The sequence below is a fragment of the Oncorhynchus clarkii genome, chromosome 33 (genome assembly GCF_045791955.1).
Source record: "Oncorhynchus clarkii lewisi isolate Uvic-CL-2024 chromosome 33, UVic_Ocla_1.0, whole genome shotgun sequence".
Lineage (NCBI taxonomy): Eukaryota > Metazoa > Chordata > Actinopteri > Salmoniformes > Salmonidae > Oncorhynchus > Oncorhynchus clarkii.
This window is the reverse complement of record NC_092179.1, coordinates 11037061-11056079: the sequence shown is the minus strand read 5'-3', so window position 1 is coordinate 11056079 and position 19019 is coordinate 11037061. Positions and strand designations below refer to the sequence as shown.

The window sequence follows — 19019 nt, the reverse complement described above, 5'->3', positions numbered from 1 at the left end:
TCCATTTTGTCCTGAGAATTCAATCCATCTCCTCTGCCTCCCTCGCTCTGTGCTCTGATCTGCTCTGCCTCTCTTTATCCCTTCATCTCTCTCTCCCTCCCTCCATTTATTCATCCCTCTGTTCTTCTTCCCCCTCTATCTCCCTCTCTTCCGCTCCTCTTGCTCCTCTGTCTCTTCCTCCCTCGTTCTGCCCTCTCCCTCGTCCTGTCTCCCTCCCTCCATGAACCATAGGGCCGAGGGTGCTAATCAGATGAGGCAGTGATGCGGTCCTGGGTGCCCAGGGGGGAGGACGCCAGCCAGCTTTGACTTGCTGTGATACTGCCAGCTAGTGTTGTGAACACACACACACACACACACACACACACACACACACTCGCACACAAAGCTGTGGTGTTTTTCTTATTCTGAAGTGGCGTTGGTTGCGTGCGGTTGTCAGGGCTTTTCAAAATGGCTAATTGTGTGCATCTGTTTGTATGTAATGAACGATGTAACTGCCTGACAATATTTCAGAGGCTACTGTCATGCAGCAATCCAGCAGATTCACAACAGAAAACCATATGGTCTTCATGGCTCAGTGTGGATTGAAACATGTTCGTCAATCCCATAACACCACCCTGTGTGTTTGGGGTAGAAATCTTTTCAGATTTTGAGCTGAAGTGATGGGCACAGCAGCTGTCGAGCATCGTATTTGATCAAGTGGAGTGTTTATAATAATCCCTATTAACCATATTAACCAAGTGATACCATAGCACTTCAGTGCACATAGCCTGCACACAGATATCGTCTGTATCGTAGGGAATGAGATGGCTGTGGTGTAGACACTAAACTCAAGTGGGAGAAAAGATGCAGCTCTTCAGAAGTGGAGTTTCATCTTCCCTAAGGACAGAAATAGTGAACGTGTACTGTTAAATAGTCATTGAAAAATGACGCTAATCTCCCCAGACTACGCAGTCTCCACACAATATTCACACACACACACTCCTCACTGCATATATCTCATCCTGACCATTAACATCGGTCTTCTCGTGTGTTTAGCTCCCCCCCCATTTCCTTCCCCCTGGTTCAGTCCAGGGCTTTTGTGTTGGGAGGAGAATCGAGTGCTAGTGAATCACTTCTACAGTGCCTTGCGAAAGTATTCGGCCCCCTTGAACTTTGCGACCTTTTGCCACATTTCAGGCTTCAAACATAAAGATATAAAACTGTATTTTTTTGTGAAGAATCAACAACAAGTGGGACACAATCATGAAGTGGAACGACATTTATTGGATATTTCAAACTTTTTTAACAAATCAAAAACTGAAAAATTGGGCGTGCAAAATTATTCAGCCCCTTTACTTTCAGTGCAGCAAACTCTCTCCAGAAGTTCAGTGAGGATCTCTGAATGATCCAATGTTGACCTAAATGACTAATGATGATAAATACAATCCACCTGTGTGTAATCAAGTCTCCGTATAAATGCACCTGCACTGTGATAGTCTCAGAGGTCCGTTAAAAGCGCAGAGAGCATCATGAAGAACAAGGAACACACCAGGCAGGTCCGAGATACTGTTGTGAAGCCGGATTTGGATACAACAAGATTTCCCAAGCTTTAAACATCCCAAGGAGCACTGTGCAAGCGATAATATTGAAATGGAAGGAGTATCAGACCACTGCAAATCTACCAAGACCTGGCCGTCTGGTCTTTTGAAAAAAAAAACGTGTATTTCTCCATATATAGACACACCTTTATGTGTTTTAATAAAATCAACCATATACTCTGAGCTTGACTGATGCTTTAAGTAGGCTTGGTCGGTATCCAGATAGTCATACCTTCATACTGACCTTGTGCCATACCGGGATATTCTGTAATACTGGCACTTAACACAAGGGCCGCTGTTTTCAAACCCCACTGATACTTTGTAATCCGAAGGTTAGCAATGCTAACAAGTACTCTCGTAGAAATATTGTCCCAATAATATTTCTCAGATACCGGAACTTGCTAATTCAAAAGTAGACTTTATTACAACTTAACAAGCCGAGCTGGTCCATGGATCAACCGTCTTCCCATCCTCGGCACACTCCTTTTATACAGTTTTCATCCTTACATGACATGCATAGTTACTCCTCTTTATGTTAATGATTCATACCCTTTGGCATTCAGCCACTATTATCTCTTTGTCTTGCTTCTAACTAGTTTAGGCCCATCTTTAACTTTTCCCTCCTCTTATTGGCACAGATATTAGGGCATAGATTCTATTTTGTGGCATACCCATAGTAATAATGCAAAAAAAAATAATACAGACATACGCTCCTATTGCTGGTGCATGTCTAAAGGTGCCTAAAGGGTTGATTAATGGCTCCAGGGTGCATGTCTAATGGCCCTCACGGGACTAGGTAATGGATCCCCTTAACCTAATGACCCAGACACAGTGTAACGAGTGCATTGCAAGTCTTGGGAGTGAGTGTTTTTAATAAATAAAAGAAACCATGAACACGAAACACAAACAACGCACGGACATGAAAACAGAGTCAATAACACCTGAGGAAAGAACCAAGGGGACTGCCAGATATAGGGAAGATAATCAAGGAGGTGATGGAGTCCAGGTGCGCGAGACGATGGTGACAGATGTGCGGGATAATCAGCAGCCTGATGACCTAGAGGCCGGAGAGAGGGAGTATACGTGACACACACACATAATGGTTAAGCCTATATTGATTCTGCTTACTACTCTAAGATGCATAACACATGTACTGGAAAATCCCCAATAGTACATGTAAAATCCCATAGTCATTTAGCGTCTTCTCCCGCTGCTGCAGTTTCTGCCCTTATGCTCCTGAAGTTGCCGGTAACAGGCTACACCAGTGGTTCCCATCCAGGGGTACTAGGACCCCCTGTGGTGACTTGGCCTATCCACAGGTGGGTACTTGAGAAGACACATGAGACCCTAAGCCTGCTGGTAAAATGCACATGAGGGGAGGGTAGTTCATGTGCATTTTCACGTGAATACACAGTTAAATGATAAGGGATGTTTGGCATTTATATGTTAATATTAAGAAACTTTACAATTCGGGAAAACACATTTTGTTATAAAATGTTGCACCATTGTTCTTGCATAATGTAACCATATATAATTTCAGGAGCACGTATGTCTTAGTGATGGACTGTGCCATCCCCGCAGCCTCTGCAATGAATTAGTGTGTCTCGTGTGCCATGAAAAAAATGCATTTCCAACTGCTCTACAAAAAAAAACAACTGTCGACCAAGAGCCTATCGCCATCGACCAAACAAACCAGTCAACTAAATAGGGTCAGCCCTAGGCTGTTTGACCACATCCTGACTTCCCTCAAACATGAAGGAAAACATAGCAAAGACGAAAAGGCTTAAAGTCAGTGTGACATTTCTTAGTCGCAAGGAGAACATTTTACTTCAAAGGTCAACCTCACACTCTCTTACGAAGACTTTCATCATCCCCAAAAGGTAGTGCTCCACGAAGATTACTCACAAGCAGGATATTTTGGGGGGGGAAGGGGGGGTGTTATTACAAGTATGCAGGATATTTTTTTTCTCCGGGTCGTGACTTCTTGGCTGAGGCTGAGACCGAGACGTCCCCCTTCCTGGAAGCAGTTGTGGTGACAGCTAAACAAGACAGCTGTCATCTCTGTTACTCTGTCACTCAGACAATGGGGCTTAGGGAAAGAGAGCGGGGGAGAGTGGGGGCAGTTTGTCACATGCCTAGTCAGTGGCCACTTGCTCACTTGTCTGCTGTACGTGTGTGTGTGTGTGTGTGTTGCGTGAACACACGTGTGTTTTGTTTTCCTCTCTGACTGCTAGGTATGTACACTCAAAAGCTTCTTCATTTGATATCCTGTGTGGGTTCGCGTATGTGTGTGTGTGTGTGTGTTTATACACGTGCAGTGGGAAGAGCAAGTAATGGATGTAATTTGATGCAGAGAGATTGAAGTGTGGGAGGAGTAGGTGGCCCCTCACTCCTCCCCTCTTCCCAGATGGAGGGATGTGATGAACAAAGACAGATGAATATAGAGGCCTCACAAAGACCTCACAGGGGGGGCTGTGTGTGTATGTGTTTGTGTGTGGAGACAGTAAAAGCTGATGCAGCACGCTTCATATCGGGGCGGCAGGTAGCCTAGTGGTTAGAGTGTTGGCTCAGTAATCCAAAGGTTGCTATATCGAATCTCCGAGCTGACAAGGTAAAAATCTGTCTTTCTGCCACTGAACAAGGCAGTTAACCCATTATTCCTAGGCCGTCACTGTAAATACGATTTATTAATTTTTTCTTAACTGACTTGCCGAGTTAAAAAGGTTAAATAAATAAAATATGACCTCTACACTGCCTCTACCCTCCGTCCCTCCTTCCTCTCTCTCTGCCGTCCCTCTCTCTCATCTCATTATCCTCACCCATCCCTTTTTTCTCTCCTCTTCATCTGTCGCTCTGTATCCTCATCTTTCTCTCCTCCCGCTCTCCTCTCCCCCTGTCCTCTCCTCTCAGCTGGCGTGAGGAGGCGTAGGGATCTCTGTGTTCTGAGTTTGCGGTGCCGTTGACCCAATGCAATATTGCGTAAAGCTACAATATCGCAACATCCCTTTTCAGTGTCAAAAGGGAATGAGATGGAGAGAGAGAGAGAACACAGACATTCCCCTCAGCTTGTCCCCACACACAAACACGTACACAACCCAACCAGCCCACAGATAGAGGCAGTAGGCAGGCAGATTAGGCCTGAGACTGAGGTGGAGTGGGATAGCTTTGCATTGGACTTGCTCTGACCTATATTCCCCTTTTAATCTGAGTGATGTATGATTTCCTCTGTCTGGCCTAGTCATTAGGCAGGCTGTCACCTAGTGGACACTGCCATTACTGTATATGTTTGTCATGACAATATGCAGATGTTAAAACCTATTTGGGCTAGGGGGCAGTATTTTGACATCTGGATGACAAGCGTGCCCAAAGTAAACTGCCTGTACCTCAGGCCCAGAAGCTAGGATATGCATATATTTGTTACATTTGGATAGAAAACACTTTAAAGTTTCTCAAACTGTTAAAATAATGTCTGTGAATATAACAGACCTGATATGGCAGGCGAAAACCCGAGGACAAACGATCCAGAAGAAAAACAATTCAGCCCACCATTGATTCCTATGGCTGTCATTTTTAACATGAAGGGAATTACCTCCCAGATTGCAGATCCTATGGCTTCCAGTAGATGTCAACAGTCTTTAAAGGGTTTCAGGCTTGTTTTTGGAAAAAATAGCTAGAATTTGTAGTTTTTCTAAGTGGCTCCCATCCTATAGTGTTTTTTACGCGTTCTGGTGAATGAGCATCCTTTGTTGTTTATCTCCGGTAATGCCAATAACGATTCTCCGTCTTAAATTGTATTGTTTATTTACGTATTAGGGTACCTGAGGTTTGATTATAAATGTTGTTTGACTTGTTTGGGGAAGTTTATTGGTAACGTTTGGGATTCATTTTGTATGCATTTTGAAGGAGGGAAACTGGTGAATTATTGAATGAAGCGTGCCAGCTAAACTGAGTGTTTGGGGATATAAAGAAGGACTTTATCGCACAAAACAGCCATTTGTGATGTAGCTGGGACCTTTTGGAGTGCCAACAGAAGAAGATCTTGAAAGGTAAGTGATTTATTTTATCGCTATTTCTGACTTTCGTGGCACATCTGCCTGGTTGGAAAATGTTTATAATGCTTTTGTGTGCTGAGCGCTGTCCTCAGATAATTGCATGGTGTGCTTTCGCCGTAAAGACTTTTTGAAATCTAACACAGTGGCTGGATTAACAAGAAGTTCAGTTTTTAACTGATGTATGACACTTGTATTTTCATGAATGTTAAATATGACTATTTCTATTTATGACTATTTAAATAGTCATATACATTTCGGCTCTGCAATTTCACCGGAAGTTGACGATGGGACAATAGCGTCTCACTGATCCGCAAGAAGTTTTTAACCTGTTGCGTCTACCAAACCCGGATCCGGGATTCTATTTACAGACCTAAGCTCATTACCATAACGCAACGTTAACTATTCATGAAAATCGCAAATGAAATGAAATAAATATGCCATCTCTCAAGCTTAGCCTTTTGTAAACAACACTGTCATCTCAGATTTTCAAAATATGCTTCTCAACCATAGGAAAACAATCATTTGTGTAAAAGTGGCTAGCTAGCGTAGCATTTAGCGTTAGCATTAGCATTAGCATCCAGCACGCAAGATTTCAACAAAAACAACATAAAAGCCTTCAAATAAAATAATTTACCTTTGAAGAACTTCGGATGTTTTCAATGAGGAGACTCTCAGTTAGATAGCAGATGCTCAGTTTTTCCAAAAAAGATTCTTTGTGAATTCGAAATAGCTCCGTTTTCTACATCACATTTGGCTACCAAAAAAAAAAATGAAAATTCAGTCCTCAAAACGCGAACTTTTTTCCAAATTAACTCCATAATATCGACTGAAAACATGGCAAATGTTGTTTAGAATCAATCCTCAAGGTGTTTTTCACATATCTCTTCAATGATATATCGTTCGTGGAAGCATGGTTTCTCCCCTCAATCAAATGGAAAAGTACAAGCAGCTGGCGTTTGCGCACCGAATTCCACGCAGGACACCAGGCGGACACTTGGAAAATGTAGTCTCTTATGGTCAATCTTCCAATGATATGCCTACAAATACGTCACAATGCTGCTAACACCTTGGGGGAACGACAGAAAGTGTAGGCTCATTCCTTGCGCAATCACAGCCATATAAGGAGACAATGGAAAACAGAGCTTCAGAGATTCTGCTCATTTCCTGGTTGACGCATCATCTTGGTTTCGCCTGTAGAATGAGTTCTGGGGCACTTACAGACAAAATCTGTAATAGCGCCCCTAGAGATCAAAGAGGTTAAACAATCTGTTTCGTTTGACATTTTTACTCTATTTTCATTGATGATCTGAATAAATCACTAGATAGCCTGATTGTAAATCAGCAGAGTATGTGGTTTATTGCAGAGATTGAGAGCATGTCTGCGTGTGGTACAACTTCCTTGTACCATACGCGGTAAATACCCTGTTCGTGTTTTAGGCTGACAGTGTGTTACGTAAAGTGTGATTTTTATGCGACGTCGTTCAGGCCTAAACACGTTTCTCAGAACCAGGGGAGCTCCTTCTTTACGAGAGGCTTTAGTTAGTGCGATTCACGCGCTAGGAGAGACCTGCATGTTAAAGCAGCCACAGCAGAACACCCAGTCTCTCTCAGACTTCCCTTTGTAATGAGCAGAAAGAGAAGGGGTACTGAAGCGTCTCACAGGATGCTGCTGAAAGGTGGCGGACACACACATTAGCATGCACATGCACACAAACACACACACAATTAGCGCCTCTGTAACAGCACACTGCTCTCCTTCAAAACTCATAATCTTGCCTTTTTATGAATACATTCAGACCAGAGCGAACAAAGCACCAAACAAGCAGAATTTCTATCTTACTCCTTGTGAGGTCTTGCATGATTTACTTGCATTGACATTTGTAGGAGTAAGCCTATTTCGCGGCTTACATTTGTGTTCATCGAACGTTATGGATCCCGGTATGATGTTATGTGTAGTAATTACTTTGGTTTTAATTTATTTATATTCTGTGCGTGCCCTTGCCACCTCAGAGAAGCTATACACTTATCTTTTATGAAAGCTCATTTTGAGGTGTTATGATTCGAGGGAAGGCTATTGTTGCCAGCGAGCGCTTGTTTCCCCATAGCCTGCTTCTCACCGTTATCTCGACATACAAAGGCATCGAAAGGACAACTGGAAATGGAAAGGTGAAATGAGCGCCGTTCCTCGTGAGCGATTTCACCAGCCTAGCTTTTGTTGGCCTGTCTTTCCTTCTCTCTCATCGAGAGAGCTTATGTATATATATTATAATATCTAGCTGAGCTGACGCAGCGGGGCGCAATCTGGGTCTTCTCGCTTCACGGCCGTATCGTCTAGATGCTGTGAGGCAAGTGCAGGTGTGTGCATATACTCTATGCTGTGAGACCGACGTCTGCTGCCTCACGCGGTCAGCTCCTGTTGATTCCTCGTGCTTTAAAATGCATAGCGGCCTCTTCCAGGGTCGAAGCTCATCCCCAGGAAATCACATTTTGTGAGAGAGAGCAGAGCGCTGAAGCGCATCGGCACGTCTTTAATCCGTGTCTCAGTGTTACAGCGCTCTGTCAGATGACCAGGTTTGGCCCAAAGCTTCGTGCCCCATGACTCACTGGACCGTGGTGTGCGTATATACACACACATATACGTTTCTCTGCGCCAACGATGCTAAGTGTGTTTGGAGGGCCTGAAGACTGTAGGCATATGTGTACTTAACCGGGGGGGGGGGGGCGGCTGAGTCATTGCCTTGTGTCAGTAACACAGTGGAAAAATATGTTATGAGTGGGTATTTAAAGACGCATGCCTGTTCTCCGCAGAATGTCCATCTGTAATGTTTCCCTAGAACTGGGACATAATGGGTTTGGACCCATTCAAACAACGTGGTTAATTCTGGGTTACTCTGTCATGTTTATTCGCATAGCTAGAATAGAGTTTTTTTGGCCACGGTCGAGTCCAGAAAATGGCACAGCAAAGCAATATTAAGACAGTCTTAGACAGATGCTGTCTTTGTTTTCGACCGGGGCTCCGCTGTATGGCAGAAATAATGCTGTTTCTCTACCCGTGTCGAAGCCACAATGGCATACCTGTACCAACTACCAGCCCTTTGCAAGAGAATAGTGATGCACCGATATGACACTTTTGACCTATATCTGATATTTTCCTTGCCAAAAAACCTTTCCCAATTTCTTTTTGTGCTGCCTTTTAAGTATTCTAGTACAGTTAAATTGTTAGACCTCTGCGTCCATGTGTGTGTTAAGGCACTGCATCTCAGTGCAAAAGAGGCACCGGTTCGATTCCAGGCTGTAGCTAATGTCAGCCGATTCCTATATGTTCACCGATTTATATTGTGCATCCTACCAGAGAACATTAAGAATCTGTTCAGAACTTTGAATAAATCACTGATTCTGTCGGGTATTTGGATATTCTAACTCTGCTGTCAAGAGTTCCCGTTATGAAACCCAACCGTTTCATGGTTGTGAAAGTCAAACCCAAGCAGATGGCTGTGGCTTGAGATGTAAATCCTGCAGACGCCAGAGTATAAATAAAGCAGGACTTAACCATCCTCAACTCACAGCCTTGCACATAGCGAAGGAATAGGAAAAGGAAGGGAGGGAACGAGAAGAGGGACGGATAAGAGCAGGTGAAAAGCGAGGGATGTCACCTTCCATTTTGAATATCACTTACTGCTGATTAATTGTTTTTGCAACTTCCTGCAAATCAAGTGCGGTCTCGTTCTCGCCATTATTTATTAACCTGATTCCATTCCATTCCAGTATGTGTGGATTGGAGTAGGAATCCAACAACTACACATCTGAATAATGGAAAATGCACACTTGCTCATTTCTGGCAGCAGGGTCAATGTGTCTGTGGTGACGAATTAGCATATTAATGATGTGTTGAATAATTGACGGAGGAGTGGATTACGAGTGTGATTCGTTGTTGGAACACAAATCGGAGCGAAAGGGGGTGAGGACGGGCTGTTAAAACCACTTTTACGGAGCCTTTTGAACTCAAGTTGCTCATTGGTTGGCGTCGACTGCAGGTTGTTTTTCTAGTTCTTTTGGCAGAGACTCTCTGCACTAAGAACCTGCTATGTCTGTTTCGTTGTCTTCTCTGAATTTTCTGTCTGGTTCATGCAAGACAACTGTTTAATCTTCTTTTAAAGTATACTTTCAAACGTTATGCCTGCCACACCCAATCGGTAGCTACTTACCTTTTACATCTTGCGTGGTTTGAACACGTCACACCAAGGTCTGTGTAATACCTAGCTAGCTGTAAACCTGGTATTCCTCTATCAATTCAGTACAGCCTGTGAAACCCAGTGCCTTTGAACACAACACAACAAACTACACCAAAGCCTGTCTGAACCAGTGGTCTGCATCATGTTCCTATAAGGAGCTTAGAGGGAGACCGACAAACCAACTGTAGGATCACTTGACAGGCCTCGACTCCAAATGGCAGCCTAAAGCACATGTAAGCCTAATTCACACAAACGCTCTTTGTACCGATCTGCCTGCCTTTCCCCATCCACCCTGGACAGAACACTGAGCTCAAAGTACACAGCCAGTCTTCTCTCTGGCTTTGGGGGGGACTGCCTTAGGATTAGGGCAAGGTGAGAGTCGCAGCCGCACGCAGCCCATGGGTAGATTACTGGAGGTTAGTGCAACAAAGTCTCCACTTTGGCTCAGGGTGTGGAGCCTACAGTAGTCAGTTCCCGTTTGGACACACGTCTTTTCATCTCAAGTCTGAAGGAGATATTGTCATATAAGTTCATGGTTCTCAGTCACTGTTCAGTCCAGCACTTTTATTTAAGTTTGACTTTTATCCCAGTTCCTGAATTCCTGTGTGTGTGTGTGTGTGTGTGTGTGTGTGTGTGTGTGTGTGTGTGTGTGTGTGTGTGTGTGTGTGTGTGTGTGTGTGTGTGTGTGTGTGTGTGTGTGTGTGTGTGTGTGTGTGTGTGTGTGTGTGTGTTTCCTTCAGTTTCCTGCAGTCTTTACGTAATGTCTAAGTTAGTTCAGCATGAACGAGGCTGCCTGGTCAGAAATAGGAACAGCCATTTGCCCACGAGAAGATGTGTGTCACAGCAGAGCAGAGCACAGCTTGTGGTGACTGAACTCCTGCCTCAGACCAAGCCGACTGGAAACATGGGCCCTGACCCTGTGTGACAGGTTCACCACTATGAGGCTATGTGCGTGCCTGTGTTCATGTACACATATCATATCTGTGCGTCTGTGGTTTTGCTATATTTGTGTGTGAGGCTTTTTTTTTTATGGTCGCCCGAGTGGCGCAGTGGTCTAAGGCACTGTGTGTCTCAGTGCAAGAGGCGTCACTACAGTCCCTGGTTCGAATCCAGTCTGTATCACATCATGTCCCCTTATTTCTTTCCTGTGTGTGTGTGTGTGTGTGTGTGTGCTGTCCTGCCTTTTTAAGGCGGCACTTCCTCCTCTCCCCCGGAGAGAAAATAAAAAATTGTTTCCCCGCTGAGTGAACACCTTTCAGGTGCCAACATCTTTGGAAAAGAGCCATGCCAATTAGCAGACAGACAACAGCTGGGGAATAAATTACCAAGAAACAATTAAAAACTCTACTTCAAACTGCATCATTTAGTGCACTGCAGCTGGAAAACTCTACTTGTGGTTCAAGCGTTAGCACAGTGCAAGTAAAGTGTGTTGGAAGTTATATTTCATGTAGCGGAACCTCCCAATTAAAGTTTCACTGACTTTGCAGCCGGGTCAGGTAAACAAGGTTGCCCTGTGCCCCATGAAATGAAATCCCCTCTCCAAAACCCTTGCCTGACTCCAGTCTTCCTCATTTCCATGTCGTAGGTACTATCCTTATTAGATGTGTTTCCCCCAGAGTGTGGCAGCATGGAAAATTCTCCGAGTGCTGTTATCATGTCCTGTTTCTCAGAACCACAGAGAATGGCGTCTGTCGACACTCCTTACTGCTAACCCAGCTATTAGACACTGTTAGAGAAAAGTGCTCTGTGTTGATCGACTGAGATTGTTACTCTTTTATTTTTCTCTCTTGCGTGCTTGTTCTTTCTCTCTGTCTCTCTCCTCCTCACCCTGCCCCTGTTCTTTAGGCTCTCTCTCTCTCGCTCTCTCTCGCTCCCTCTAACTGACCGTGCTGCTCATCAAAGAGAGACCTACTCTTCAAGCCTCCGCAGGTTTTGCCTCCCTCCTCTACAAGAGGCCTCCTAGCAGAAAGACCCAGAATGACATTATTTTCCCTGTAGTTCAGCCTGACACCCAGAGGCTTACTCAATCTACCAGCAGCCAGCAGGCCATTCTCTTCCCTGTTTCTGTCTGCCCAGGGAACACTGGAAACAAATCACAGCACAACCTCAGTCAAGACAGTTGAGCTCTGATTCAATTTTAGTGACATGAAAAGAGTGATTTAAGACTTTTTTTTCTGGACTGTGTGTGTGTGTCGAGTTGGTGTGTGTTACCTAGTTACACACGTAAAAATACACACCGGTATTAAAGTATATCTTCTATTGTGTTTCAGTGCTGGCCAGTTTCAGAGGGACGGTCCAGCATGGTTTGCCATTGGAGATTGGGGACACGGTGCAGCTCCTGGAGAAATGTGAAGGTAACTGATAACCTCTACTCATTTCACACCCACATAAACCACAAATCACCCTTCGAGCTTCACAGACAGCCACTGTGACTCACAGATGGGCTGCTACTGGGGCTGTAGTCAACCTTTTTGAAGTTGGGCCACGTTTCCTTCCCCAGTCTGTCCCTCCAGGAGTATTGTGTTGCACATGAAATGTTTTCTATTTGATGAGATAAACGTTTGTGGAGGCTCTCAGTTTGCTACTGTTTCCTGTGCCGCGAGAGGGAGAAGACTTCGGTTCCTGCTTCCCGCCCACACTGAGCTCTGCTTGCCAGTGTGTGTGTGTGTCCTTGCTTGGCTGTGTATTGCGAAGGAGTGTGTGAGCCTCAAGGCCGAGTCGCTCACACTCACGGGTTCATTTTTGACATAGTTTCAGACAGAGCAGGTGCCCCGTCACACTTTCCTGTTTCCACCCAGCTAACTTACACAGCATTGACGCAACCTTCCTCCCTTCTCAGGGCATCACGATCTCACTTCCTGTTGTTGCTCAAGGACACACAGACAGACCGATGACAGGTCCGTCTGAGGTGGCTGATGATGCATTACAAACTCCCCAAAGGAAATGATCTGACATCTAATATACACTATAAATGCAAAAGTATGTGGACACCCCTTCAAATAGTGGTTTAGACTATTTCAGTCACACCCGTTGCTGACAGTTGTATAAAATCGAGCACACAGCCATGTAATCTCCATAGACAAACAATGGCAGTAGAATGGCCTTACTGAAGAGCTCAGTGACTTTAAATGTGGCACTGTCATAGGATGCCACCTTTCCAGCAGCTCACTTCATCAAATGTCTGCCCTGCTAGAGCTGCCCCGGTAAACAAGTGCTTTTTATTGTGAAGTGGAAACGTATTTCCTGACGAACAGCTCTTGTGCTGATGTTGCTTCCAGCATTCTCTGGAGTGATGAATCACGCTTCGCCACCTGGCAGTCCGACAAATGAATCAGCGTTTGACGGATGCTAGGATAACGCTACCTGCCCCAATGCATAGTGCCAGCTGTAAAGTTTGGTGGAGGAGGAATAATGGTCTGGGGCTGTTTTTCATGGTTCGGCAAGGTCTCTTAGTTCCAATGAAGGGAATTCTTAACATTACAGCATACAGTGACATTCTAGACGATTCTGTGCTTCCAACTTTGTGGCAACAGTTTGGGGAAGGCAATTTCCAGTTTCAGCCTGACAATGCCCCCATGCACAAAGCGAGGCCCATACAGAAATGGTTTGTCGACATCGGTGTGGAAGATCTTGACTGGCCTGTACAGAGCCCTGACCTCAACCCCATCAAACACCTTTGGGATGAATTGGAACGCCGACTGCGAGCCAGGCCTAATCGCCCAACATCAATGCCCGACCTCACTAATGCTGTTGTGACTGAATGGAAGCAAGTCCTCGCAGCAATGTTCTGACGTCTAGAGGAAAGCCTTCCCAGAAGAGTTTAGGCTGTTATCGGGGGGGGGGGGGGGGGACAAACTCAATATGAATGGCCATGATTTTGCAATGAGATGTTGGAGGAGCAGGTGTCCACATAATTTTTGGTCATGTAGCATATGTGTTTGGTTTTGGAGGACGGGGCGAAATACAATATGTTCCGGTCCCCACAACCCAAAGACAAGGGTGTTGACAAGAAGGTCTATCTATTCTGTCCTAGAGAGGAGACCAGTTACTTCAAAAAAAAAATGGTTTCTGCCAGTGCTGATACTATGTCACCAAGTTACTACTGTAGGGTGATAGGTGACATACGTCTTCTCTGACATGCTCTGGCCAAGCGAAACCTAGAAAGAGTTCATAAAGAGCCTCGTGGAGGTCCATCAGTAGGCAAGACCACAAGACAGTGGCAGCAGGGAGGCTCATTCTCACCTCTTTAAAACGAGTAGCACATTATGATCTTAGGTTACTGGTGCTACTTACACTTCCTGGTGCTACTTACAGCCCGTGGTACTACTGACACCCCCCCCCCCCCCCCCCACTCCCCTGGCTCACCAGCTTGGCCGGTGGCCAGAACAAATACAGGGTGCTCAGTGCCATGTAACACCGGGCCTGGTAGGCTTGCAGTAAACAGTGCAGCGACAAAATCCTGCCTCCCGTGATAAAGTGTTCCAGCTCTCCTTCAGTTTTCCAGCTCGGCAGCTCGACGACTGGTGCGGCCCGGCGCTGAAGTGTTGACGCTTCAGTAACCCTGTTCTGTGTCCCAAATGGCAGCCCTGTAACTCATAGTGCTCTGGTCAAAAGTAGTGATAAAAAGAAAGATGGCGGGTCTGAAAGTCACAGTGACACGATGAAAATGTCTTTATTTTATTTTTTTTGTCTCCTCAGGCTGGTACAGGGGGTTCGTCCATAAGAATCCAAATGCCAAGGTGGGTGAGACTCTCTTGTGTGTTATTGAGGCTGTCAGCGCAGCTGCTATTTTCAGATTCAGAAATATCAGCTCTCTGCTTTGATCTGAGGGCTGTGCAGTGAGCAGGTCAGTAGGCAGAGGCTCATAGTTTAACAATGTCACGTTGACACGCACTTACACACACACACGCATTATTCATTTGTATTGATTATCTGCATCATTTACGCTCGCTAACAGAATGTGTTAGTGGTAGTGCCGTTTTAATGATACAGTTAAAATGACATTCACCATTCATTACTTTGTTTATTCTCTCCCCCCAGGGTATTTTCCCATGCACTTACATTCACTTGAAGAACGCCCATATCAAGAACAAAGGGTGAGTAATGAGTGTATTGTGTGTGTGTGTGTGTCTGTCTGTCTTTCCGTGTGTGTCTCCTCATGTCTGTCTCTGAGAAGGCAAACCGCCTTATTAGATCAGCCAGTCTGGAAGGTGAGGGAGGTTTATGTCATTTCTGCGGAGAGGAAACGTTAGATAAACATTTAGATCAACGTCATCATAGCAGAACGGAGGTTGAGTGCCTCTTGGACCAGCCTCTCATAGTGACAATGCGTTATTATCTGTCGCGTGAGTGTGTCTTTTAACCCATGCTCGGTAGGTATACCGTAGTAATGTGATGTCCCTCTCTCCCTCTCTGTGACCCACAGGCAGTTTGAGACTGTCATCCCCACAGAGGACTCTGTTATCACTGAGATGACATCCACCCTGAGAGACTGGGGAGCCATGTGGAAACGGCTCTACGTGGTAAAGACTGTTCAACACACGCATGTAGGAATGCATGCAGGAATTCGCACAGACATGCATGTACGTGCGTGTTCCCATGTGTACCCCACACATCCTGCAGAGAGGAGAATAGACCTGAATATTAACCGTTGCAGACAGGGAATGCCTTTCAACTAGTGGGCAATACATTATGCCTCAGGTGTTTTTCCTGCAGCAAACAGTGGAAGCTTTTTTCCTGCACATTAATGAGTAACATTGCTTGTGTTTGTGTCTAATAAATGATCTGTGCTTGTTAGACATAAAGTCTGAATTTGTGATGCATTACTTGTTATAGCAGGCAGACTGTCTGGTCCCAATTGTTTTACTCTGAAATGTCTCTTGCTCTCTTGCTTTCTCTCTCTCCTGCTCTCTCTGTCGCTCCCTCGCTCTGTCGCTTGCTCGCTCTCGTGCTCTATCTCTCGTGCTCTCGCGGTCTGTCTCTTGTGCGCTCTCTCTCTCTCTCTCTCTCTCTCTCTCTCTCTCTCTCTCTCTGTCTCTGTCTCTGTCTCTGTCTCTGTCTCTGTCTCTGTCTCTGTCTCTGTCTCTGTCTCTGTCTCTGTCGCTCTGTCGCTCTGTCGCTCTGGTGCTCTCTGTCTCTCTGTCTGTCTCTCTGTCTCTTGTGCTCTTTCTCTCTGTCTCTGTGTAGAAGAATGATGGGGATCTGTTCCATCGGTTGTGGCACGTGATGAATGAGATCTTGGACCTGAGGAGACAGGTTCTGGTTGGTCACCTCACCAACGACCGCATGAAAGACGTCAAACAGCACATCACTGCCAGGTTGGACTGGGGAAACGAGTGAGTAGTAGGGAGAGAGAAACATTCCTGCATCCCAGTCTCTCTGTCTTTGAATGTCACACTCCCTCCCCAGGCACATGCTGTGCTCAATCAGTTCCGTTCCCCTTCAAACAGACACACCACACGTTCATACAGACACACACACTTTTCATTTCGTATCAGACACACAAACACTTTCCACTGCGTCTCTATCTCCCGGGCAGATGAAACCACACCTGTCAGTCCCTTGCTGTTGGGTGTGGACAGATGACAGACCGCTCCCCCTGCAAACACCAGTTTGAAGAGTTCTGTGACCCTGCCTCTCCTTGTCTTATACCATCCCATGTTCTGAAAGACTTATCTATCCCTGGGAGATTAGAGTGTGTGTTTGTGGGTACCCCTCTATGTCCCTGTGAAACATAGCAGTCTTCCAGTTCTGTCAAGTGTGTTCTGTCTGAATGGTTTGATGCACTGACAGTCCTGTTGTGTGTGTGTGTGTGTGTGTGTGTGTGTGTGTGTGTTCCAGACAGCTGAGTTTGGACCTGGTACCCCGCAGGGAGTTCAGCATGGTGGACCCAGACGAGATCAGCGTCACAGAACTCTTCAAACTGGTGAGTTCTATTCCCAAAACCAGGAACAATTGCCTGAACACTGTTCTCTTGTTGTTACTGTGTATTCCCCACTCACTATCCTCATCAATCCACTGTCCACTATACCTTTCTCTAGCATTAGCCACATAGCTAGCCCTAGCGACTGCTGCGTGTTTGCCACTGTCTGTAATTCAGGCGCGTATTTTACTCTTTTAAGGCAGAATAAAGGTACATTAGTGTCTCCCTTCGTCTTTCCCTTCCTCACTCTCCTCCCCAGGCAGCGCCCCCCCCCCCCCCCCACCCCGAAACCATAGCGACCACATCCCCTGCCTGATGCTCCAATCCTGATGTGGGGCACTTAGTCCTTTTGCTAAACAAATAATGTACAGGGGATGAGAAAGAGGGGAGTGGGGGATGAGTGAAGTAAAAGCCTAATGCGGGTGGAAATTTAGTCATTCCTTAGTAACTGAGACGGAAGATACAACAGGGGAAGAACAAAACACATTACAGTTGTCGTTATGGATGCAAAACAATAATAACATCGCCATCATCATGACAACGGCAGCAGAGGACCCGTTTGAATTTGTTTGGTGACAAAGGCATATCTTTCTTTGTGGCCCTCTTGATTGTGTGGCTTTATTGAGTTGTAGATAGGGCTGTTGCGGTGACTGCGTTACTGCGACACCGGCAGTCGTGAGTCATGACTGCGGTCAAATTCTGTGTGACCGTTGAGTCATGGCGATCTCCTGTTATGCACTCTGGACATGTGTTGGTTAGTACCCGACTCGCTAATGATCATCAGGTCACTAATGACCTGTTACCCAGGGCTCTATTGTCCCTCTAACCACTCTGACGTCAATGCAAATGGATTTGAAAAACACATCAAAACAGTATGCGCTTTTAAAACTCACCTCACTGTGATTGATCAATTTGAAGAAAGAAGTTCAACAGCAGGTTGAAACTGAGTGGGAAACATGGTCATTGTGGGTGTTGTTTTAAAGACAAACACAACGAAATGGACAGCGCTTTTCAAGGTGGTGATTAATTTAAAACAGCCGCATATTAGAGAATTATGCATACTGATAGGCCTATATGAGCCCAAGCCTGAAAAAACACGGAATTAAAATGATGACTGTTCTGTTATACAATATATAGCCTACCTGCATATTACAGAAAGCAGATAAACATGACAAAAAAACTGATTTACAATATCTTTGGTATGTAATTGGTCTAGCCTAAATTAAACAAATTCAGAGCTAAAGCCTAAATTATAAGGAATTTGTATTTGATTTTGAATAGCCTAGTAATAGGGCATTTTTATATTCCATCATTAATAGGCTGACACATTACCTTTTAGCTACTGAATATCTTACCATGGTGCGTTTCCCCTTCAGTGCGCAGAGACTGGGGCCGTTTTGAATGAAATACAAAAGTATGTGGACACGCCTTCAAAGTAGTGGATTTGGTTATTTCAGCCACACCCGTTGCTGACAGGTCTATAAAATTGAGCACACAGCCATGCAATATTCATAGACAAATATAAGCAGTAGACTGGCCTTACCGAAGAGCTCAGAGACGTTCAACGTCACACCGTCATATGATGCCACCTTTCCAACAAGTCAGTTCGCAAAATGTATGCATTGCTAGAGCTGCCTCAGTCAACTGTAAGTGCAGTTATTGTGAAGTTGAAAAGTCTAGGAGCAACAACAGCTCAGCCGCAATGTGGTAGGCCACACAAGCTTACAGAACGGTACCGCTGAGTGCTGAAGCAAGTAGCGCATAAAAAAACGTGTTTCCTCGGTTGCAACACGTTCTCTGGAAACACGTTCTCTGGAGTGATGAATCATGCTTCACTATCTGGCAGTCCAACAGACTAATCTGGTTTTGACAGATGCCAGGAGAATGCTACCTGCCAACTATAAAGTTTGGTGGAGGAGGAATTATGGTCTGGGACTCCTTTTCATGGTTTGGGCTGGGCTCCTTAGTTCCAGTGAAGGGAAATCTTAACGCTACAGCATACAATTACATTCTAGACGATTCTGTGCTTCCAACTTTGTGGCAACGGGTTGGGGAAGACCCTTGCCTGTTTCAGCATGACAGTGCCCCCGTGCACAAAGCGAGGTCCATACAGAAATGAGATTAGTGTGGAAGAACTTGACTAGCCTGCACAGAGCCCTGACCTCAACCCCATCGAATTTGGATGAATTGGAACGCCGACTCCATATTAATGCCCATAATTTTGGAATGAGATGTT

At 45.2% G+C, this 19019-nt stretch overlaps 1 protein-coding gene across 3 annotated transcripts in view; it reads left to right on the top strand.

Moving 5' to 3' along the window:
• The window catches only part of LOC139392674 (dedicator of cytokinesis protein 4-like), a 148459-nt gene that overhangs the window by 30188 nt on the left and 99252 nt on the right, over nucleotides 1-19019 (top strand). For all 3 annotated transcript variants that reach the window (XM_071140829.1, XM_071140827.1, XM_071140828.1), the window contains exons 2-7: nucleotides 12132-12215; nucleotides 14560-14600; nucleotides 14902-14957; nucleotides 15287-15383; nucleotides 16048-16196; nucleotides 16702-16786. In XM_071140829.1, the coding sequence (XP_070996930.1) occupies nucleotides 12132-12215; nucleotides 14560-14600; nucleotides 14902-14957; nucleotides 15287-15383; nucleotides 16048-16196; nucleotides 16702-16786 (512 nt within the window). The remainder of the gene's footprint in view (nucleotides 1-12131; nucleotides 12216-14559; nucleotides 14601-14901; nucleotides 14958-15286; nucleotides 15384-16047; nucleotides 16197-16701; nucleotides 16787-19019) is intronic.